Below are 24,818 nucleotides of genomic sequence, written 5' to 3' on the forward strand. Positions count from 1 at the left end.
GCAAATTTGCTTGGCTTGTTGCGTTGGCAGAAAGGGGAGTCCTTTTGACCCCTTTTCTCTCCTCTCTCTCCCTTCCCCTGTGGCATTTCTCTTGCTAGGACACCTGAGATTAATGGCACATCGACTAGCAGGCCAGTGGCACTCTGTCTCTCTGCCAGCCGTTCTCTTTTACAGTTTGCGCAGTCGGCTGGCTGCGCAGGAGAAAATGCCTTCACCTCCGCTGTGGTCCGAACAGCTCAGAGTGGCATCAGTGTCAGATCAGTTCTCCCTTCCACCTGTGGTTCACCTTGCAGGAGGCAGAGAGGTCTTAGTGTTCCCCAGCCTTGGCTCTTAGGACAAGCTGGTTTCTTGTCGGTGTCAAATAGAAACTGGAGCAATTATCTTTTGGCTCGCAGTCCTAAGCTATGGTGCCAATGGGTCTGTGGCATGGACATCTCCGCTCCAGAGGTCATGGGCAGCTTACTGCTGCAACTCTGATCCTGCTTAGCAGCGTCGGAGCTTACAGCCTTCTCCTCCTAAGCCCCTTTGTTTTCCTCTCCTGACCCCAAAGGAGGAGCTGGGTCACCTCTGTTTCTGCGATGTGAACCAACTGGGGGTCTGTAAAAGCCACAATCAATGGTATCCCATGTTGGTCCCAGGAAGAGAGAGCTTCCCTTTTCCTGTTCCCGCTCGTTACATACAGAAGGAAGGTTAGTGCTGGAAATATTCGCTTGAAAGAATCCATGTGGGGACCATAAATGTACAATCCGCTTTGAGCAAAGATCCAAGATTCCAGCTGCCTCCCGTTTTGCAGGCCTTTCCTAGGAGAAAATCTGCCCAGATTTCCAGTATGCTGTTTTCCAGATCATCCCACAAGCTTTTTCCACGGACGAAGATGATTCCCTTAGATGTCCTCGGAGGCCCAGTCTTCCCTGGACACTCTCCATCCCTACCATTTAAAGCACTAAATTGTAGACTGGTCTCTGCCACATCAGTTGCCTTTGTTGACCCCATACGGATATGGCTGTGTGTGGTTCCTCATGCAGGCGAGGGTTGCTGTCCTTAATTTGACACTTTGGCCTTGTTTCCGTCCTTCAACTTTCCCCATATGGCACTGTCATAAAATAGCCCTGGAGCAGTCTCCCCCAACCTGTTCCCTCCAGATGTTTTGGAACCAGAGCTCCCATCATCCCTGGCCACTGGCCAAGTCAGCTGGGGCTGATGGGAGCAGAAAGTCCCAGAACATTTGGGTAACGTCAGGATCTATTTCTTCTCAAGTTGTGACTGCAGCCATTAACTCTACAAGCTAGTTGTACCCCTGGTGGCGTTTTAACCCCTGTCTGCATTCATAAGCCCCTGGAAGCAACACTACAGCATCTCAGTTTCGCCCCGTACAAGGGATCTCAAATCTTAGAAGCAATGATCTCGCTAGGGCTTCCATGTGGCACACATGGGTTCCAGTCACACTCATTTTTCTTCACCAATTTGAAAAGCTACCCTTTGGGGCTTTTCTTTTTCTACAGAATTTTTTAAAGAGCTCTATTTTTATATGAAACAAATTCTGCATGGTTACAAAAAGTGACCACCAACCCCCGTAGCAACTAAAGAGTTGGGCATTCATCAGCCACCTGGCTCTCTTTGGGTTTTTTCCTGCCTTCGCTTGTTCCTTCCCTTAGCTTTAACATTAGGCTGGAATTGCGCCTCCTCTGTAGACTGGGGGATGTTAAGATAGGCATGAGAGCGTTTCACTCCTCAGCTGTTTGTTGGACGTCATCTGCAATATCCTTAAGCTCTTGTGGACATCTTGCTGAGCAGTTCTCCCATTTGATTTTTGTTCATTTGCATGATCATCTTGAGCACTTGTAAAACTGATTGTCGAAGGGCAGCTGCTATTAAATAGGGTGGGGTCCAAGAATTGGGGGTGAGTATTCTGTCTGGCGTCTGGGTCAGTCTGCAGCGTGGGCAAAGCCCTTCATCGAAGCTCGTTTGCCTTACGTAACCAAGTCACAGAAGTCTTCTGCGCTTCCTCTTCCCCATATTTATCCTGAACCTTGCCTCGCCTGCCAGTGATTTCCTGACCATTTGAAATGAGTTGTATTTAAATATCATGTATTTATTATAAATGGCGAGACTGGTGGTTGGTTGACGTTTGCCCTGGGCATATGTGTCGCTCCCTCTTGGTCTGCGGTGATCGTCTTTTTTTACACAGTAGACTGATTGAGCTTTGTAGTGTTTTCCCTTTCCACCTGCTTTTTTATTGGCTGGCAGTTCTTAGTCCTTTTTTAAAAACACAAAAACCTGGAGCCTATGGACACTGCCAGCTGCCTAAGGAATTCTGGAAATGGTACAAGTGAGCTAAGATTTTCTAGTAAACCTTTGCCAAAGTGCAATGTTCAGGATTCCTTGAGGAAACGCAGGAAGGCAAACTGGTTTGAGACCAAGTAAGTGTTTTTACTAGAAATTCAGGTACTACGTCCTTTTTCTTAAACCCAAATACCATTTTGTGCAGCTGCATCAAGAGTCTGTTTAGTCAACAAACTACATGATTCCCCATTTCCACTGAGCATTAGATCAGAACCTCAGTTTCATCAAGCAGATGCTTGATGAAGTGTTGGATGCTTGTGTGTCTTTTTGTCCCAGTTTCGTTTCCGTTCCCCCAAGACTTGAGCTTTCTGGCCTGGACTTCCAAATGCCATCTTGTGTATCAGAAAGGCAATCGCATTCTGAATCCCGCAGTCTGAAGAAGAGCCTCTCTTAATCCATGGCACTGGAAGAAGAGCAGCTCGACATTGCTTTGATCCTCTTATTGGCTTTGTGGATTTTGTATATTTTGCTCATTAGGTTAATTATGTCAAACGGTTTGGCCAGCCCTGCTTTTTATGACGGGTGGATCAGATATTTCTGTGTATAGTTTTGCCTCTTACTTTGTTTTCAGCTCAATAAAATAAGAACCGTCCACCATATCTACAAGATTCTTGCATGGGCTACCAGTCAAGTCACTGCAGGAGATTAACTGCAGAAATCATTTGAGTTGTTGTAGTTTTTGGCAGCTGTCTCGAGAGACAATGAAGTGTGTGCCTCCAGGAGTGAAGTCAAACCACTATGCTAGCAACACCAAACTGAACTTTCCAGGGCGCAAGCCTAGGCAGTGTGTATGGAGGTCCTGGGCTGCCCAGATGACAAGACCCCACCCTCGATTTCGCTGATGTGGTCCAAAATATCTCTTGAGATGCATTTGTGTTTGGTAATATATATTAAAAAAATTAAAAATTGTCCAGTAGCACCTTGGAGACCAACCAAGTTTGTTCATAGCTTTCGTGTGCATGCACACTTCTTCAGATCTGAAGAGGTGTGCATGCACACAAAAGCTTATACAGTGGTACCTCGGGTAAAGAACTTAATTCGTTCTGGAGGTCCGTACTTAACCTGAAACTGTTCTTAACCTGAAGCACCACTTTAGCTAGTGGGGCCTCCCGCTGCTGCCGCGCCACGATTTCTGTTCTCATCCTGAAGCAAAGTTCTTAACCCGAGGTACTATTTCTGGGTTAGCGGAGTCTGTAACCTGAAGTGTCTGTAATCTGAGGTACCACTGTACCAAGAACAAACTTAGTTGGTCTCTAAGGTGCTTCTGGACAATTTTTTTATTTTTTTATATATTTCAACTGCATCAGACCAACATGGCTACCTACCTTGTGTTTGGTAAAATAGCGATAGGGGTCCTCTTTGAATGACATCCACTCTTACATAAGCTGATAACAAAATGGTGCCTAAGTGTTGAGTGTTTGCAGACAGGAAACACACACAGCCCAATTTGCAAGTTTTCCCAACAGTGACCAGTGTCCAGTTCTGGGTTTTCCCAACAGTGACCAGTGTCCAGTTCTGGGCACCACAGTTCAAGAAGGACACTGACAAACTGGAACGTGTCCAGAGGAGGGCAACCAAAATGGTCAAAGGCCTGGAAACGATGCCTTATGAGGAACGGCTAAGGGAGCTGGGCATGTTTAGCCTGGAGAAGAGGAGGTTAAGGGGGGATAGGATAGCCATGTTCAAATATATAAAAGGATGTCACATAGAGGAGGGAGAAAGGTTGTTTTCTGCTGCTCCAGAGAAGCGGACACGGAGCAATGGATCCAAACTACAAGAAAGAAGATTCCACCTAAACATTAGGAAGAACTTCCTGACAGTAAGAGCTGTTTGACAGTGGAATTTGCTGCCAAGGAGTGTGGTGGAGTCTCCTTCTTTGGAGGTCTTTAAGCAGAGGCTTGACAACCATATGTCAGGAGTGCTCTGATGGTGTTTCCTGCTTGGCAGGGGGTTGGACTCGATGGCCCTTGTGGTCTCTTCCAACTCTATGATTCTATGATTCTATGACCACACATAGGTAGTCATGTAAAGGACTCCTGAGCCACTAGCCTGAAGTGAAACATTCTTTGGCGTTATCTAAGGCTGCTCTGCGTGAGGAGCTTTGCTTGCTAGCACAATAGCAAGGAAACTCTTTCATGGAAATATTCAAAAGGACATTCCTTTCTTGGCTATGATTTCTGCGTTGTAGGGGGTTGAACTAAATGACAGTGGGTCCCTTCCAGGTCTACAATTCTACGATCACTCGAATTCTTTTGTTTGAGAAAAGTGAGCGTTCAGGACATGTGTGTAAATTGGAAGGGATTATTTGTGAGAGTAAGGCAATTATTTGTGAGAGAAGGCTGATCGCCGTAGAATGGATGCTTTTGAATTCTGGTGCTGGAGGAGACTCTTGAGGATCCCATGGACTGCAAGAAGATCAAACCTCTCCATTCTGAAGGAAATCAGCCCTGAGTGCTCACTGGAAGGACAGATCCTGAAGCTGAGGCTCCAAGACTTTGGCCACCTCATGAGAAGAGAAGACTCCCTGGAAAAGACCCTGATGTTGGGAAAGATGGAGGGCACAAGGAGAAGGGGATGACAGAGGACGAGATGGTTGGACAGTGTTGTCAAAGCTACCAGCATGAGGGAGGCAGTGGAAGACAGGAGTGCCTGGCGTGCTCTGGTCCATGGGGTCACGAGGAGTTGGACACGACTAAATGACTAAACAACAACAACAAGGCAATGGAAAAGCTACTTCTGTACTCATTCCAAGTGTTTATTATTACCAAGGAGGCTCCTGTGTGTTGGTTGCAAAGTTGTCTCCTGAGATGACTGCCTCCTACTTTTGGTTCTAATAGGGGTGGTCTCGTGTGTGTTCCATGATGACCATCAGGGCCAGCCATGTCTCCTCAGCGGTGGGGATGATTTGGCTGGCAGGGAGCATGAACCCGTAACGGCCCGTGTCTCGCAGCTCAAAGGTATACGAGTACTTGATGCCTTGTTCGTAGGTCCAGTCGATGGTTCCACCACTTGCTTGGTCTAGATCAAGGAAATGGGTACACAAAAGAAAGCAACCGCATCACATCTCTTCTATACAACTCTTGCTACTCTTCCCGTCTGGAAAAGTTTAATTTCTGTCCTGTGCATGCTTTGAAACTCAGCATTAGGGTTCTGGTTGAAAGTAAAGGGTAGACTCTGTTAATCCTCTTTAATAGCTTGGCATCCAAGCAGTTCTCAGCTGACATAAGGCTTGGACCCAGTTCAACACACCTGCTTAGAGGGGGGACTCTGGGTTGTTTGCTATCTCATCTAGGAATACATTTGACTTCAGAAATAATAAAAGTGTGATGCCTTAAGAAGCACATTCAACATTCTAAAAAGCAAGTGGGTTTCTAGTCTTCATGGTTATGAATCAAACCTGGATTGTGTAGGAGAGACTTTTAAGAGAAGCTTTTCAAAGCCAGAGAAACTCAGATGTTTCTGGTATCCAGAGGATGGGAATTTCTCTCTTGGGTCTTCTATAATCCATCTCTCCCCAACCAATTCCCCTCCACACACTCCTTCTAACCTCTTTTCTCCTAGCAAAATGTCAGCAAATTAAGCGTTACACAGGAATCTCTAGTTTTTCACCCGTACAGAGCAGCCACATGAATCTTGCAGGCGTAGCCTAAATGAATGCTGTTGCATTTGGCCTAAAAAAAATTGTAGAAAAGACTTATGCCCAGGAAAGCCATATTTTGTGAATAGACTGTACTGTGTACTGTAAATACCAGTTCTGTCCTAATTCCTGCCCATCCATGCTCAGCAACTGCTGCATCTACAACTGGCCCTGCCAGTCTTCAAGTAGCACAGCATATTATGGGTTCGATGGTATATCACCTGGATAGCTCAGTTGGTTAGAGCATGGTGCTGCTAACGGCAAGGTCGCAGGTTCGATTCCCCTAAGGGACAGCTGCCTATTCCTGCATTGCAGGGGGTTGAACGAGATAATTCTCAGGGTCCCTTCCAATTCTATGATTCTATGATGTGCATTGGAGCATCTCCAGTACTGCAACCTCCATAGAAAATTATACTCTTTGAGAAGGTAGAGTTCAATTCAAAGTACTTGACTGCCCCCTGGCGGCTTGGAGGACCACATTTGTTTTCACAAGTTTGGTCACTTACAGATGGTGGTGATGATGCTACCATATCTGTATTTGGTTCCATGGAGAGAAGTAAGGGCTTCAACTGCCTTCTGAGCAAGAGCGTCCTGGAAGGGAACAAGGGGCAGAAGGAGAGGAAGAAAAAGTGAGATCGAGAAAGGTCAAACGCATGGGATGAGAACTGCTACATAACAAAGGTGACCTAAGAGATGCAGGCTTGTGGGGGGAGAATTTACCCCCTTCAGCGGGCGGCGCTGTGGTCTAAAACCACAGAGCCTAGGGCTTGCCGATCAGAAGGTCGGCGGTTCAAATCCCCGCAGTGAGGTGAGTTCCTGTTGCTCGGTCCCTGCTCCTGCCAACCTAGCAGTTCGAAAGCACACCAGTGCAAGTAGATAAATAGGTACTGCTCTGGCGGGAAGGCAAACGGCGTTTCCATGTGCTGATCTGGTTTGCCAGAAGCAGCTTAGTCATGCTGGCCGCATGACCCGGAAGCTGTACGCCGCCTCCCATGGCCAATAAAGCGAGATGAGCACCGCAACCCCAGAGTACTCTGCGACTGGACCTAATGGTCAGGGGTCCCTTTACCTTTACAGCGGTACCTCAGTTTACATACGCTTCAGGTTACAGACGCTTCAGGTTACAGACTCCGCTAACCCAGAAATAATACCTCGGGTTAAGAACTTTGCTTCAGGATGAGAACAGAAATCGTGCGGTGGTGGCACGGTGGCAGCGGGAGGACCCATTAGCTCAGGTTAAGAACAGTTTCAGGTTAAGAGCGGACCTCCAGAACGAATTAAGTTCTTAACCCGAGGTACCACTGTATTTTAATTTCTGCACTTTTTCCTTACACAGTTTTCTCCTTTCTGTGCTAGGCCAGCTCCTCTTTCCCTACAGGAAATGTTTTCATGCTTGGGGTCCCAATCTTTGTATGTCCTCCTGTTTTGGTGGTACTTCACAAGAAAAAACACACCTTATAAGGTGTCTCCCAGGTGTGCTTCTTTTTCTTCTTACCCCTCTTGTTCTAAAGAGGTCACAGTAGAGACAGCCCCATCACTTTGGCTTTCATTCAGCTGCTGTCAGAAGTGACAGCTTTTTAGTACAGTGGTACCTGGGTTACATACACTTCAGGTTACATACGCTTCAAGTTACAGACTCCGCTAACCCAGAAATAGTGCTTCAGGTTAAGAACTTTGCTTCAGGATGAGAACAGAAATCGTGCTCCGGCGGCGCGGCAGCAGCAGGAGGCCCCGTTAGCTAAAGTGGTGCTTCAGGTTAAGAACAGTTTCAGGTTAAGTACGGACCTCCAGAACGAATTAAGTACTTAACCCAAGGTACCACTGTACAGTGGTGCCTCGCAAGACGAAAAGAATCCGTTCCGCGAGTCTCTTCGTCTTGCACTTTTTTTTGTCTTGCTAAGCAAGCCCATTAGAGGATTAGCGCTATTAGCGGATTAGCGGATCAGCTGTTAAGCGGCTTAGCGGCTTGGGAAAAAGGGGGGGGGAGGAAAAACCCCCCGCAGGAACTCGCAAGACATTTTTGTCTTGCGAAGCAAGCCCATAGGAAATTCGTTTTGCGAAGCACCTCCAAAACGGAAAACCCTTTCGTCTAGCGGGTTTTCCGTCTTGCAAGGCATTCGTCTTGTGGGGCACCACTGTAGTTCAGAATGGCCAGCTGAGGTTTTATAAGTGATGGGAGACGGTTCCCTGATAGCTTGGGATTCCTTCTCCAGCTTTTGGAACGGGAAGTCCATTGGAGAACACCTCCAGTTGAGTGGTGAGGTGGAGGAGTGATTTGATCTTACAAAGCCTTTTGGGTTGGGGTGTGGAGTTAGCTGAAATGGGGATTCAGCAGGAGCGGCACAAGTTGTCCCCTCCGGGGGTCTACTGCTGGTTCATTACACACGGATACCGCGTCCCTAAGGGAGGGGACTGAGCCATGGAGTCCTACCAGCTCTGCCTGATCAGCTGCTTTCTTGCTGGTGTAGCCATAAGGATAAAGGAGAAGCTGAGAGTAGCTGTGGATGGAGACGAAGGCTTTGATGTTGCCGTGACTCTTCACAAAGTCCACAATGGCTTTCACTTCGGGCTCAGAGTTAGGGTAGGGGCCACGGTAGGTCTCGGTGCAAGGATTCCCGCTGGATCCAGCCTCTGTAATGCACACAAAAAAGCACTGTTTCAGTGGTTGCTGTAGATCAGGAACAATTCAGATAAGGCAATTTGGTGATGCAACCCTTCCATAACCCGCTGGTTTGGACATTAAAAACCCATGAATTGAAAAGAGAAAAAAAGAAAAGAGTAAAAAATTACATTAAAAGAAAGCAAAAAAAACCAAAAACACAATACATCAAAACAAAAAAAAACAAAAACAATTAAAAACACCTCCAATATTTATCCTTATCTTTCATTAACTTATTTCCTCGACCTCCTCACACCTCCCATTTTTGTATTCCAGTTGTTAATTATATCAGCAAGTCCTTTCCGTCTTTCACTGCTTTCTATCATTTAATTATCTGAATTTATTTTAACCTTATCTTACCATCAAAACCTTAAAATTTATTTATACTTAACTCCTTATAATATTTCTACTAGAGTCATGTAATTTCATTCCAACATTTCCTAACATTCATTAATTCTTCTTTCTTTTTTGTGTAACTTTGAAACTTCTAATAAATATTATTTTTAAAAAAACAACAACCCATGAATTGATAAGGGCAGGTCTACGCGATAAAGTTAAATGTTGGTTTGAGACTCATCCCCTCAAGTGCTTTTTTTAAAAAAAAATGTTTAGGGGTACTCTCATTTTCACTCAAGAAAACCACCATTTTATAGTTCAAATCGGGAGAAATAAATGCAGTAAATGGACAAAAGTACAAAGATTCACAAAATGTTTAGGGCAGCCTTTCGCAACCTGTGGGTCCCCAGATGTTGTTGAACTACAACTCCCATCACCCCTAGCTAGCAAGGCCAGAGCTCTGGGATGATGGGAGTTGTAGTCCAACAACATCTGGGGACCCACAAGTTGAGAACTTCTGGTTTAGGGGTATCCATACCCCCAGAAAAAAAGCACTGGATCCCCTGCAATCACACACGCACACCTCAATTTTTGGTAGAGAATCGTAGAACTGCAGAGTTTGGAGGGACCCTGAGGGTCATCTAGTCCAACCTACTGCAATGCAGGAATCTCAACTGAAACCTCCATGACAGATGGCCACCCAAACTGGAGAACTCTAGCTCCAGTCTAGGAGTCTGGGGCTGGAGGTTTTGCATTTTGCCATAATGAGTTGACAGGAATGATGAATGGTTGGACACAGAAGAATGGTGGAAGGAACCAAGTGGGGAATCCCCAATGGTGTTGGGTCCTGCTTGAGGTTTTCCAGCAGGCATCTCAGTGGCTTCCATGAGAACAGGGTGCTGGACTAGGTGGGCCCTTGGCCTGATCCAACAAACGCTTCCTGTGTTCTTAACTGGAGGCTGGAATTGAAACAATGACCTTTGTGTGTTCTACCTCCAAGTGATAGTGCTCCACCCTACATCAACACCCCCAATTAGGTACATGTAATGATGTATGGAAGTGAGAGCTGGACCATAAAGAAGGCCGATCGCCGAAGAATTGATGCTTTTGAATTATGGTGCTGGAGGAGACTCTGGAGAGTCCCATGGACTGCAAGAAGATCAAACCTCTCCATTCTGAAGGAAATCAACCCTGAGTGCTCACTGGAAGGACAGATCCTGAAGCTAAGGTTCCAAGACTTTGGCCACCTCATGAGAAGAGAAGACTCCCTGGAAGAGACCCTGATGTTGGGAAAGATGGAGGGCATAAGGAGAAGGGGACGACAGAGGACGAGATGGTTGGACAGTGTTCTCGAAGCTACCAGCATGAGTTTGACCAAACTGTGGGAGGCAGTGGAAGATGGGAGTGTCTGGCGTGCTCTGGTCCAGGGGGTCACGAAGAGTCGGACACGACTAAACAACAACAAATCCTGCGCCATGGCGCATTGGATCCCTTCAGACAATCATAGAATCATAGAGTAGGAAGAGACCACAAGGGCCATCGAGTCCAACCCCCTGCCAAGCAGGAAACACCATCAGAGCACTCCTGACATATGGTTGTCAAGCCTCTGCTTAAAGACCTCCAAAGAAGGAGACTCCACCAAACTCCTTGGCAGCAAATTCCACTGTCGAACAGCTCTTACTGTCAGGAAGTTCTTCCTAATGTTGAGGTGGAATCTTCTTTCTTGTAGTTTGGATCTATTGCTCCGTGTCCGCTTCTCTGGAGCAGCGGAAAACAACCTTTCTCCCTCCTCTATATGACATCCTTTTATATATTTGAACATGGCTATCATATCACCCCTTAACCTCCTCTTCTCCAGGCTAAACAATCATATTCCGCTCGGCCTCACAAAAGTTCACCCCCCCCATCAGGGTGGGGGATGAGGAAGCAAAACCCTTTACCTCCAAATCCTGCATCCCAATTCCTGTTGGGGTCTACTCCGATGCAGGTTGACCCGCTGTTCTTAGACCTTGTCTTTCTCCACATGCGATTCTGCAACAGCCAGGAAAGGCCCATCAACAAAGTTCAGAACTTTCAGAGCTGCTTCTGAAGCTGAATGAGTAATTCAATCTACCAGCTTCATTCTGAACACAGAGTCTTGAAAGGGAAAGAAATACCTTGGAGTGGGTGAAGGCAAACCCGTCTGGGTTTGTGACAATTTCTAGGAAGATGTCGAAGTTGTCCAGGATGGAGGTCAGGGAGGCATCCTTGCCGTAGCCATCAAGGATCTGAATGGGACGAAAGAGAAGAGCTATGGGACAGAGCCTTAGAGTCCATCATCATTCGTAGGCAGAGTTGTGTCTGGCTTCTTCAGACAAAGACAAAGACACTTTTCGTTTCCAGCCTTCCATCCATCTTTCCTTTATTTCCTTAATGACCCACCATTTTTTCCTCCAAGGAGCTCAAGGTGGCAGAAATGGTTCCCCAACATCTCATTTAATCCCAACAACAGCCCTGTGAGGTTGGTTAGGCTGAGAGGCAGTGTGGCGTTTGCCTCCTAGGATGGGTCATAAGGAAAGGGTTAAAATAGGTGTGATGTGATTGGCCAGTGAGAATGCAAGGGGGGAATAAAAGTTAGAGTGGGAGGTTTTGAAAGTCAGGTGAAGTAGACAGTTGAGGTTTGGGAGTTGAAGAAGGAAGAGGGAGGTTTAGGTGTGGGTTGGTAGAGTTGTATTGTGAGATAGTGAGAGGAATTGTTAGGTGGAGTCAGATAGATAGTTGGAATAATCAGTTTGGAGTTGTTAGGAACTAAGAATAAGAAACTGACAAGAGAAAAATTAACTGAAACCATAAGCTTGTTCCTGCATTTAAAAATAAACTTGATTATTTCTTTTTGTGAACAACTGACTGTGAGATACGGGGTGGTGGCAGCGGTAAAAGCAATTGCAGAGGCGGCACAGGGTCAATAGACTGTCAAACGTCCGGGGGCCCTGTGTGTGATCGCCACAGGCAGCAACTGGCCCAAGGTCATCCAGTGAGCAACATAGCCAAGTGGGAGGATTTGAACCCAGGTCCAAGGCCAGTGCTCTAACCATTACACCACACTGGCCCTTGACACCTGACAGGTGTATTTTCAGGACCCACCCTATTCTTGCGACTGTTCTGGGGCTGTTTTTAATTCTGAATTTTAGATTCTTGCGACCCACCCTGGGACCCGATGGTGAACAGCAGGTAATAAATGCGGTAATTATAATAACTATAATAATAAATAATATATTTTTCAATTTAGTCTGTGTTTGCTAAGTAGCGAGCATCTACTCTAGACGAGAAATGTGTTTGTTATAGTTAGGAGAAGGAAAACACAACTGCAGATGAGATCAATTTCTCCAGAAGACCTTTGATTTGATTTATTATTTGGATACGGCTTTTGTGATAGCACCACTGAGCTCAAGGGAGCTCAGAATTATAAGAAGGTGTTAAAATTAGCAATCAGCATTCCCATAAATATAATCCTATCAATAAACACCACAGCATCCAAGTAAATCAAACCAAACTGTTCAAGTATTTCAATACAAACAGATAATACTATTTTTGTTATATGTTGCCTATGTATGTCAGTTGCTGTCCTGGGCTCATTAAGGAGGAAGAAAGGGATATAATCTGAATGAATTAAGAAATAAATAAATACAACTAATAATTTATCAGAGATCAAACAGGTCTGGAAGCCTTGAATCCTGTGATTGGCATAAATATAAACCAACCAGGATGTATTTGCACTTTTGGATAGCCAGCTTCACTCTGGATTTCCATGGGAAGGGACCAAGGCAATGCAAGACATGGAAGCTGCACTCCTCTCTCAGAATCCTGGTGCCCCCCTCTGAGATGCCACACCAAGTCTATCTCAGCAGCAGTGGCGTAGCGTGGGGGGTGCAGGGGGGCCGGCCGCACCGGGCGCAACATCTGGGGGGGGTGCGCACTCGCACTCGCAGCTCTCTGCCCCTACCTGGCTCACTCACTCTCTCTCACTGCAGTGCTGGCTGTGCGAATCCGATCCGAGCCGCCGGGTCGCCGCCCACTGTGGAGGGGAGGGTGCCAGGCGTGCGGTGCGGAGAGAGAGCGAGGGACTATCTGGGGGAGGGACAGTGCAGCGGGGGGGGGCGCAAATTACTTGCCTTGCCCCAGGTTAGGGGGCGCAAATTACTTGCCTTGCCCCGGGTTAGGGGGCGCAAATTACTTGCCTTGCCCCGGGTGCTGACAACCCACGCTACGCCACTGCTCAGCAGCCTTGAAGACTAGAAACTTCTAGCAGAAAATAAACAATGACATTCTGAAGATGTTGGGTTCTGTGCCCCTAGTACATGGACACATTTGGGTGCATGCACACCATTTAAAACCCACCCACACCCAAGAATCTTGGGAAGTGTAGTTCACGATGGTGCCAGGAATTGTAGCTCTAAGCAGGAGACTACGGTTCCCATGATTCTTTGGGAAGGGTGCTTTCAGTGGTGAATATGCAGCCACGAAGTTGTGAAATCCTTACAGCATTGGCATCTCTGAACATGGGCGGTTCATTCTTGGACGGCGGTTGCCAATGGAGCTCTGAGCCCTTCTTCCTCCATATGAAATGTGTGCCTCTGAGACTAAATTGCAGCCAATACCTTCTTTGCAAAGGACGCGGGTGGCGCTGTGGGCTAAACCACAGAGCCTAGGACTTGCCGATCAGAAGGTCGGCGGTTCGAATCCCCGCGACAGGGTGAGCTCCCGTTGCTCGGTCCCTGCTCCTGCCAACCTAACAGTTCGAAAGCACATCAAAGTGCAAGTAGATAAATAGGTACCACTCTGGCGGGAAGGTAAATGGCGTTTCCGTGTTCTGCTCTGGTTCGCCAGAAGCGGCTTAGTCATGCTGGCCACATGACCCGGAAGCTGTACGCCGGCTCCCTCGGCCAATAAAGCGAGATGAGCGCCGCAACCCCAGAGTCGGCCACGACTGGACCTAATGGTCAGGGGTCCCTTTACCTTTACCTTACCTTCTTTGCAAAGTAGACTCCACTGGCTTGAGTGACCCATTCTCGGGAGTGGATGCCGGTGTCAATCCAGATTGCTGGCCGGTTGCTTCCCCCGGTGCTGAACTGTGCGGAAAGAGGAGAAAGAGAGATCTGAATTTCTGCCTTCTCCTCCGCAAGGCTGTCTCCAAGTCTGATGGGCCTGCAAGCTCCCTATGAATGCCGGGTACTGAAAGTGGCATCTTAGCATCCAGGCCCATAAATCTGAGCACTTTGTTAAATTCCCTAAAGCAAGTTCTTTGGAGCCTGGGGGCACATTTGAAAAATCTAAGGAAATTTTATGGATGCCACAAAATGCCCATTTCACAGAAGGAGAATTGGTAGTGCTTGAAACACACACCGCAAAACCAACTTCCCAGAAAACAATTTCTCAAAACATAAAAATTAGGAGGGACAAGGGTCCCGTTGAATGCCAGAAGGAAGTATTTGAAGAAGTCGGGGTGCCCACAGGTGCCATGTTGGAGACCCAATATTTAAAGGCCGAAATATTAACACATTATATCCGTATGTGTTAGAGATGTGGAAGTTCAGGAGTGGAAATTGATGTTTGTTTGTCCAAATTACCTTCAAGATGTTGATTGGTCGGCCCTCGTAACTCTTCCCAATCTGGATTTTACTGACCAGTTTGGGGTTTTCACCCACCAGGAGGTCCATGAAATCGTAGATCTAGAGGAGAGAGAGAGAGGGCTGGAGTGAAGTGTGTCTCTGTAAGAGTCTGTGTTCTGAAATTCTGCCTCAAGAAAGCAAACGTCAAGACTCCAGGGGTCCCTGAAATAAGGCTTTATTTTCCATTGTGAAATATACTCAGAGTCAAGAGTGGATTTCATGCTCTTTATTCAGCTCATAGTGGTGAGGAGGAATCGAAGTTCCCCCAGAATGTCTGCTTTATGTACATTATTTGCACAATGGGCCCCACATGATTGGCTAATTCCAGGATTCACCTGTGGGCCAATCAGGTTGCGGGTTCACTTCCACCTGGAGCTGGATTGGGTGGCTCCTGTGGACCAGTCAGACTGTTGCATTCTGGGTCCTATTGTTCTAGGACCAATCAGGCTGCTGCATTCTGAATCCTATTGTTCTATGACCAATCAGACTGCTGCCTTTTGGATCCTATTCAACTCAGTACATAACACATTGTGTTCTACATGGCAATGTTAGTCAATTAAATTGCGGGGTGGGCTAAATCACCTGACTTGCACATACCATGTACCGTGGAGTAGAGAGACCATTACTATACACACACCACCCCAATGATGACAGCTGCTATCTCTTCTTATTTATTACATTTATATACCATTTATAGGGACGCGGGTGGCGCTGTGGGTTAAACCACAGAGCCTAGGACTTGCTGATCAAAAGGCCGGCGGTTCGAATCCCCGTGACGGGGTGAGCTCCCATTGCTCGGTCCCTGCTCCTGCCAACCTAGCAGTTCGAAAGCACATCAAAGTGCAAGTAGATAAATAGGTACTGCTCTGGTGGGAAGGTAAACGGTGTTTCCGTGCGCTGCTCTGGTTCACCAGAAGCAGCTTAGTCATGCTGGCCGCATGACCCGGAAGCTGTATGCCGGCTCCCTTGGCCAATAAAGCGAGATGAGCACCGCAACCCCAGAGTCGGCCATGACTGGACCTAATGGTCAGGGGTCCCTTTACCTTCCCATTTATATACCACTTTTATCTTTCAATGAGTTCCAGGTGGGTGAGCCAGTTCTGCACACTTTCCCTCTGGACTATCCTCCGCAGCTTGAAAAGCATCCCCCATGTTTGATGACATTTTAATAACACTTGCAAAAATGTCCACCTATCCACTACCATTGCCCTCGCTCGCTTGCTCTTTCAGTTGACTTTGCCCAAGGTGATGTCACGACATAACCACCCCTGATTGGCTATTTACACATCCTATTCACTGCGTGGTCTCTGATTGGCTTGGATTGGTGAAGTGATGAGCCCAGAATGCCCTCACTCCCAAGTGGCTTGGTTAACCCTCAGTATTGTCCCCACATTGGCAAACCTGTTTGACTATATACAGTAGCACAGGGGTCAGCAACCATTTTCAACCGTGGGCTGGTCCACCATCCCTCAGACCATGTGGTGGGCCGGACTATATTTTTTTTGGGGAATGAACAAATTCCTATGCCCCACAAATAACCCAGAGATGCATTTTAAATAAAAGGACACATTCTACTCATGTAAAAACACGCTGATTCCCGGACTGTCCGTGGGCCAGATTGAGAAGGCGATTGGGCCACATCCAGCCCCCAGGCCTTCGGTTGCCTAGCATAGTCATGACATCATCCCATCCCATCCAATGATATTACAAGTTCAGGAAGCAATAAACAGGAGAGGTGAAGTGTACCTAGAGCAGCAAAAAAAAGTGATAAGTATTTCTGCTATCAGAGCATTAGCTGGAAAATATTTTTACCTTCTCTCCTAAACCCATGTCTTTGCTCCCCATACAAAATAATCACATTGAAATGGGATATTTGCAGTTACAACAAGTATGCATTTATTTCACTCACCTCATCCAGATTGTGGTAAGAAGCATAGTTAAATGTCTCAATCGACCGGGGCATAAAATGTTGGCGGGACATGAAAAGCTTCTCCTCATCCACCAGTGACTGGAAGGGACAATGGGAAGAGTCAGGGAGGAGTGGGGGTTGTTGGAGAAAAGCACACTCCCTTTTCTTGAGTTTGTAGCTAATGCACATGTTACTTTAAACCACGGCTTGTCTAGCAACCTAGCCCGCACTTACTTGTGAAATCTCTAAGTTAACTCTGCCCCTAAAAGCTGAGCCATTTTGTGGTTCTCTCTTATAACCTTCAAATAGTTCCTGCTCCTGCATGAATAAAGCCTTTGAACTCTGCCAGTGAAAAGGGGAGTGTGTACACAGCATATATCTGAGGTGTCAATGATTTGGACAGCATACACATAATACTTTTAAAGCACACTTGAAACACATTTCCCCCCTCAAAAAATTCTGGGCACCATAGTTTGTTAAGCTTCGCTGGGAATTGTAACTACGTGATAGATAAACTACCATGCTCAGGATTCATTGTAGTGTGTACACAGCCTAGGTTACAGAGGTTTGTCTCCAGCATGATAGTGGCGGTGAGAAGGTAGACTCAGTCAGAGCCTGTGAGGGGAGGCTTGCCTGAGGTCCCTCAAGAACCTGCAGCCGGCCCTGGTGTCAGGTCTCAGGGCTGACAACACACACGTTTATACAGCAGGGTCAACCCTACCATTAGACAGTGGTAGAAGTGAAGTCTTGAAGGTCAGAACTGGGCCAGGCCTTGCTTTGCAGGCCACACACACCTGCGCCCGTTTCCCTTGTCATCTGTGCAGGCCACTGACCTGAAGGTCCTGGATCATGATGGAATAACGGATGCGGTTGGATTCCAGGAACACCTTGACTCCTTGGAGGCTCTCGAATGGGACACGCACGTCTATGGGGAACTCGGAGTGAACTGGGTGGCGCCAGAAATCCAGCTGGAGAAGAGAAGTATTAGTTTAATATATGTGCAGGGCGTAAGATTTATGATCTCTCCTGTGGTACAATAATGTAAGAATTGCCTTGCTGGCTGTGGAACCTGGGGAGCTGGCTTATATTGAGTCAGACATTGTTCCATCTAGTTTAGTATTGTCTGACACTGACTGGCAGCAGCTGCCCAGGGTTTCAGGCGGGACATTCCTAGCCCTTCGTGGAGATGGTACTGAACCTGTGACCTTCTGCTGAACATGGGACCTTTTGCATGCAAGCAGATGTTCTGCTCACTGAGTTACAGCCCTTATCTACTCCCCCCCCCCTAAATTCCGACAGTGAAAAGTTAAAGTACGGCTTAAGTTCGCCACCTTACAAAAAATGGCTTTTACAATATCGCTGCTGAAACAGGCATACGGTAAATCGGAACCGAAAAATGTTTCATTGCCGATTTGCAAGCTTGAGACTTTTCATTTGCCATTTGCAGGTGTGAGTGCCTGCCGAATTGTAGCAATAGTGATTTGCGATTTTAGCCGTTGTACAGTAATTTTTGCGGGCTTGCAAGATCAAAGGCTTAAATTGGCTCAGAGTTACGATTCTACTAACCGCAGCGATTTTCAGCCTGTAACCCAATTTTAAGGGAGCAGCTTATATTTGGGTATTGTCTTTTTTTATCCCCCCCCCCCTGAATTTCAAAGGTGCTGCTTATTTGCGGCTTATATTCAGGCCAATATGGTATCTCTCTGCCTATCCTTCCATACCTCCATTCAGCTGCCATTCGCTGTAAGGTCCCAGGGTGGGTGTCAGGGGCAGGAGCCAGGCAATAAATCACACGGCACCAGTGAAGCCAAGTCTTTATTCCTGAACACAAGGTCGACTCAGGAGCATAGCTGTCAACCGTCCCTTATTTGGCGGGAAACTCCCCTATCCCAGCGCCATGTCCCAGTGCTGTCCCTTATTGATGATGTCCCTTAAATTTCCCGGGTTTCAAAGGAAGCAGTTCCTCTCCCTCCCTCCCTGCCGGCCAGGGAGGAGGGAGGCTCCAACTGGGTTGCTTGGCTGCGTTGCTCACCCAATAAAGAGTCTAAGAACGACTGGGGGGTGGAGCTTGCATGCCTTGTGCCCGGCCGCGTTGCCTGGGGACTCGCCTTTGCTCAGCGCTTCCCAGCGGAGAGGTGACGGTGGTTTTCTTTGCTGCATCCCCTTTCCCGGGTTGCTGCGCTGTGGGAACCACCGCTTGAGGCTTCGTTTGGCTGCTGGCTGGGCGTTCTGCCTTTGGCTCGGAGGGGCTCAGAAGTCGAACATACCTGTGCTCTGAAAATCCCTTATTTTGGCTGCTGATCCCTTATTTTTGAGGCTGCTGGTCCCTTATTTTCAAATCTGTAAGTTGACAGCTATGCTCAGGAGGCCAGGCCTAGTGAGCACAGCAACTCGTCCCAGTAGATCTCGCTCCATGGGGCAGTTGTGGGGACTGAAGGTCCCCTCCTTCCCACAGCTGCCTAGGTTAGGGTTACCAGACATCCCCAGTTCCCGGGGACAGTCCCCGGATTTGCAAAGCTGTCCCTGGTCAAATTCTGTCCCCGGAATGTCCCCAGATTTGCAAATCTGTCCCCAGGAAACGTGACAGCGGCAGCCTCAGCAGCCCAGAGCCAGCCTGGTAGCGCAGTTGGCTCTGGCTGGCTTCAGGAGCTGCTCGCTGAGTGGCACCCGCCATTTTTCCTCTACAGAAGTCCCCATATGATGTGTCTTGTGTGCAACACATCATATAGGGACTTCTGTAGAGGAAAAATGGCGGGCGCCACTCAGCGAGCAGCTCCTGAAGCCAGCCAGAGCCAACTGCGCTACCAGGCTGGCTCCGGGCTGCTAACTGCCACTGCCGAAGGGGAACTGGGGACGTCTGGTGGTACAGATCGGGAGTCGCGAGCGGCCAGCCGTTGCCCAGTTTTTTAAAAACTCTGCACATTTCTGTTTCACAGGGTATGAAAGAAGGCTTTGCACCTTGCCTGGCAGAGAAATCGTGTGCCCCCCCCCCCCCGGCAACAGCCGCCCGCCTGCAACTCCCAAGTCTCCCCCGATCTGTCAAAACAAAGGGGGAAGGAGATTGGAGGAGGCTCAGGAGTCACGGGTGGGCGGTGTGCCATTGCCCAGTTTTTTAAAAAACATTTATGTTTCACAGGGTGCGAAAGAAGGGCTTTGCCTACAATATGCATGTGTGCTTGGGCCCAGGGTCTTTTGCCTCACACGTTCCCACTACTGGCTCCCTGTTGCTACTCAGCTTCAAAAAAAGAAAAAAGGGAAAAAAAGTGTCCCCGGATTCATTGAAAAAAAATCTGGTAACCATAGCCTAAGTCTCCTCCTCTTCCAGGTTGTTCCCAAACAATTTGAGACTATGCCAGCATGCCTGCCTTTGCTCCCCTTACTTCACCCCTCTCCTGGTTCTGGGAGACCAGAGGTAGGGGAGCTGGTTGCAGCAGGAGGGGAGACGCCCTGTCTTTTTCACCAGCCTGACTCATCTCTGCCTCTCAGCCCTCCTCCTCTCCCACCTCTGATTCTACCGCTGATTCTAGACTGCTCTCTGCCACAGCCTCTCCTAGCTCACTAAGCCCTGTTGCCTCTTCAGCTTCTGACACCTCCTTCTCCCAGTCTTCTCCCTCTTCTCCCCCTGACCACTCATGGTCGTTCCACCACCATTCCCCAGGCTCTAGGCCTTCTTCCCTTGGGGTTCCCCAACTGATGTCTTCCACCGCTCCCCTCTGTGATGGCCTGGGACTCAGGCTCAGACTCGGAGCCAGAGGACTCTCAATCTGCACCGGATCCTTTGCCTCAGGCGGCATCTGAACCTTGTCTGGGGCCTGATTCTGAAGAGCCCCAGTCAGCACAGGTTCCCCTGCAACAAACACCAGCTGGGCCGAGTCAGGGGCCTGAGCCTGCCCTGGCTCCAGGTGCGGGGATGACCTCGTTGCCTTCAGCTGGGCCATCACTTACAGCTGCTCCACTGCTGGTAGGGTCAGGAGAGGCTGAGGCGGCCCCTGGGTCTAGTAACCCACCGACGTCTCCCGAGCTGCAGAGACTCAGGTCTGAGAGAAGGAGAGACCTGAGTACTCGCAGGAGGAGTGCTCGCCTTCGGGCAAAACAGGGAGGTAAGTCGCCGAGGGATCAGGACCGGCTGTTACCCCGACAGAGATAAAAGGCTGTCGGACCTTGCCCCAGGTTGCGGGAGCAACGTTGCTGTTTGCCAGAACCTGCCTGTGATCCTGTGCCTGTCCTTGCCTGGTTTCCTGCCTCGTGTCCTGCCCTGGCCCTGTCAGACTGACTCCTCGTGGAACCCTTGGTTTCGTGACCGGACCTGGGACGTGTGGCTCAGGCTACCCCCGGGTCCAGCACACCCTGCATTCAACCAGTCCATGACGGGGTGTTACATCGAACAGAGATAAACAACCCCACCTGCATCTCTGCTCCAAGGCATTACCTGAAGATGCTCAAGAGCCTCCAGCTCCTTCACCTTCTCCACTTGGAACTCATCTGCAGCAAAGATCCTCAGCACCTGGTGACTGCAGAGACAAGTTAGGTGAGCCTTTGCCGCCATCAAATAGCACGCTTGACGATGGGCTTTCGTGAAGCATAAACATGGTTGTCATTCTGTGGCTGGCTAGCTGAATTCCCCCCACGGGCTTCTGTGCTTGCTGGTTGTCTAGTCAGGCAGCACTGGTAGAATGGGACAGAGGAAGGTGTGTCTCCACGCCCCACCTCCCCAATGCCCAATATACCTGCGTTAGTTCAAGCATAGCCAAAGTTGGCCCCCCAGATGTTTTTGGGACTACAACTCCCATCATCCCTAGCTAACAGGAACAGTGGTCAGGGATGATGGGAATTGTAGTTCCAAAACATCTGGAGGGCGAAAGTTTGGCCATGCCTGGTTTAGCTGGTGATCTAAATTAGAGCTGTAATACTTGTGTTCCATCACTAGGTGCCACTGTAGTGCTTCTTTCTTCAGCAGATGCAAAAAGGAATTCACCTCAAGCAGCAGACCAGAGGTTTCCTTGCTGTGTAGAGCACCAGATATCAAATAAATGCCTGCAACATAGCTGCTCCTTCAGTTATTACTTATGAAAGGGTGCAAGCAGAGCCAGATTAAGACCTTTAGAGGCCCTTAGCACTTTAAAGATTATAATAATATTATATTATATTACAGTGGTACCTCGGGTTACAGACACTTCAGGTTACAGACTCTGCTAACCCAGAAATAGTACATCAGGTTAAGAACTTTGCTTCAGGATGAGAACAGAAATCGTGCGGTGGCAGCGGGAGGTCCCATTAGCTAAAGTGGTGCTTCAGGTTAAGAACAGTTTCAGGTTAAGAACAGAGCTCTGGAACGAATTAAGTTCTTAACCTGAGGTACCACTGTATATCAAACAGTTCAAGAAGGACACTGACAAACTGGAACGTGTCCAGAGGAGGGCAACCAAAATGGTCAAAGGCCTGGAAACGATGCCTTATGAGGAACGGCTAAGGGAGCTGGGCATGTTTAGCCTGGAGAAGAGGAGGTTAAGGGGTGATATGATAGCCATGTTCAAATATAGAAAAGGATGTCACCTAGAGGAGGGAGAAAGGTTGTTTTCTGCTGCTCCAGAGAAGCGGACACGGAGCAATGGATCTAAACTACAAGAAAGAAGATTCCACCTAAACATTAGGAAGAACTTCCTGACAGTAAGAGCTGTTTGACAGTGGAATTTGCTGCCAAGGTGTGTGGTGGAGTCTCCTTCTTTGGAGGTCTTTAAGCAGAGGCTTGACAACCATATGTCAGGAGTGCTCTGATGGTGTTTCCTGCTTGGCAGGGGGTTGGACTCGATGGCCCTTGTGGTCTCTTCCAACTCTATGATTCTATGATTCTATGAAACTGTCTAGATTAACAGAGGCAATTAGAGATCACACTAGACAAGAGTTTCAAAAAGCATGGGGAAAATGTGGAGTATACTTCACAAAACAGTGCCCAAAAATACGCACCTGGACTTGTTCGACTAATGTCTGCAGGAGACTTTGTGGATATTTAAGTTATAATTAGAAAAATCTTAATAGGAGGATTGGTTTGAGAAGATATTGAATTCTTTGAGTAGGTTTGAGCAATTTGGGGCAATCAAAATGTTAAAAGTTAACATAAGAAACAAAAAATAAACAAAAAATGAAATGAAATGTGGAAAACAAAACCTATAAAATAAAATGCAGAACCAGCTGCAGGTTGGTTCAAGTAAAAAAAAAACCACACACAGAAAAACAAGTCATGCTTTTCCATTTCCCTGGACTATTCCATCTTCCTTTCTTCCTTTCTTTCTTTCTTTCTGTCTTTCTGTCTTTCTGTCTTTCTGTCTTTCTGTCTTTCTGTCTCTCTCTGTCTGTCTGTCTGTCTGTCTCTCTCTCTGCTACCTGGAGATGGAAAGTGGAGCTAGGTAAATGACGACGCGGACCCCCCGATCTTGTGTCTACGTACCCCACAAAGGTCTCGGTGCCGAACGCAACAGCCACGAGGGCACCAAACCACAGGAGACTCCTCATTTTGGCCAAGACGGGACAGCCACTAGGAACTGAGGTGCCTCCCCAAGGCCTCTTATATTCCATCCACAGTGTAAACGCTGGCTGGAGCGTGGCCGGCGGCTACAGGGACCAGCCTTCCGCCAGCCGCCCTCCTTCCCACAGCTCCGTCGGGAAAAGGGCTGACACTTCCAGCCCCTTTTCGTGATTGATGCTCTGGGGAACGTGGCACCTGCCTTGATAAGCGAGGAGGTCGGAGACCCACAAAGTTTCCTTTTGTCTCTGCCAAGCTTTCGTGCAATGAGAAAGGGTTGTTGAATCATCCGCCCCACAGACCTCAAACAGAGCAGAGGGCTTCAGATCCATGCCAGGGGTTCTGACCCAAATTAACCCCCCCCCCCGACACACACACACCTGTAGTTGAAGGTGCTCCTAGACGGGCTAGGGTGCTCTTTCTGCGTATAAATCATGGGTAGGTAAACTAAGGCCCAGGGGCCGGATCCGGCCCAATCGCCTTCCAAATCTGGCCCAGGAATCAGCGGGTTTTTCCTCCTGGGCCGTGTCCAGAAAGTGGTGGTGGGGGATGAGTGTTCAGACCCCTGGGCTCTCACTTGTGGGGTGCCTCAGGGTTCTGTCCTCTCCCCCCTGCTTTTCAACATCTAAATGCAGCCGCTGGGAGAGATCATCAGGGGGTTTGGGCTGGATGTCCATCAATGTGCGGATGATACCCAGTTCCACCTCTCTTTTAAATCTTGCTCTCCCAGACTAGTGAAGGCGGTGAAGGTCCTGTGTGAGTGCCTGGAGGCGGTTGGAGGATGGATGGCGGCTAACAGATTGAGGTTGAATCCTGACAAGACAGAAGTATTGTTTATGGGGGACATGGGGTAGACAGGTGTGGGGGACTCCCTGGTCCTGAATGGGGCAACTGTGCCCCTGAAGGACCAGGTGCGCAGCCTGGGAGTCATTTTGGACTGACAGCTGTCCGTGGAGGCGCAGGTTAATTCTGTGTCCAGGGCGGCTGTCTACCAGCTCCACCTGGTACGCAGGATGAGACCCTACCTGCCCGCGGACTGTCTTGCCAGAGTGGTGCATGCTCTGGTTATCTCCTGCTTGGACTACTGCTCTACGTGGGACTATCTTTGAAAGTGGTCCGGAAACTACAATTAATCCAGAATGCGGCAGCTTGACTGGTGACTGGGAGTGGCCGCCGGGACCACAAAACACTGGTTCTGAGAGATCTGCATTGGCTCCCAGTACATTTCTGAGCACACTTCAAAGTGTTGGTGCTGACCTTAAAAGCCCTAAACGGCCTCGGTCCAGTATACCTGAAGGAGCGTCTCCACCCCCATCGTCCAGCCCGGACACTGAGGTCCGGCACCGAGGGCTTTCTGGCGGTTTCCTCATTGCGAGAAGTGAGGTTACGGGGAACCAGACAGAGGGCCTTCTCAGTGGTGGCGCCCGCCCTGTGGAACGCCCTCCCATCAGATCTCAAGGAAATTAGCAGCTATCTTATTCTTAAAAGAAATCTGAAGGCAGCCCTGTTTAGGGAAGTTTTTAATATTTAATGCTGTATTGTTTTTAACATTCGATTGGATGCCGCCCAGAGTGGCTGGGAAAGCTCAGCCAGATGGGCGGGGTATAAATAAATTATTATTATTATTATTATTATTTATTTGTTATTTTATTTAAAATGCATTTCTGGGCATAGGAATTCGTTCATTAATAATTTTTTTCCAAAATATAGTCTAGCACACCACAAGGTCTGAGGGACAGTGGACCAGCCCCCTGCTGAAAAAGTTT

At 48.1% G+C, this 24,818-nt stretch overlaps 1 protein-coding gene and 1 long non-coding RNA gene across 2 annotated transcripts in view; both read right to left on the reverse strand.

Annotated features, from left to right (window-relative positions):
- Window positions 1–24,818, reverse strand: part of LOC310659319 — a 112,738-nt gene that overhangs the window by 48,414 nt on the left and 39,506 nt on the right. The gene's annotated exons all lie outside the window — the stretch shown is intronic.
- On the reverse strand, window positions 5,064–23,042 carry LOC310659144 (carboxypeptidase A1-like; the record flags this gene model as incomplete). Its single annotated transcript, XM_083402310.1, has 11 exons — window positions 5,064–5,361; window positions 6,487–6,571; window positions 8,412–8,611; window positions 10,916–11,006; window positions 11,132–11,242; window positions 13,982–14,083; window positions 14,582–14,683; window positions 16,533–16,631; window positions 17,366–17,500; window positions 20,962–21,043; window positions 22,978–23,042. 11 exons carry the CDS (start codon window positions 23,040–23,042, stop codon window positions 5,174–5,176), a joined length of 1,260 nt encoding a protein of 419 aa, XP_083258436.1. The 3' UTR covers window positions 5,064–5,173.

Source organism: Podarcis tiliguerta (assembly GCF_965153285.1).
Source record: "Podarcis tiliguerta genome assembly, chromosome: 10".
Classification (NCBI taxonomy): Eukaryota; Metazoa; Chordata; class Lepidosauria; order Squamata; family Lacertidae; genus Podarcis; species Podarcis tiliguerta.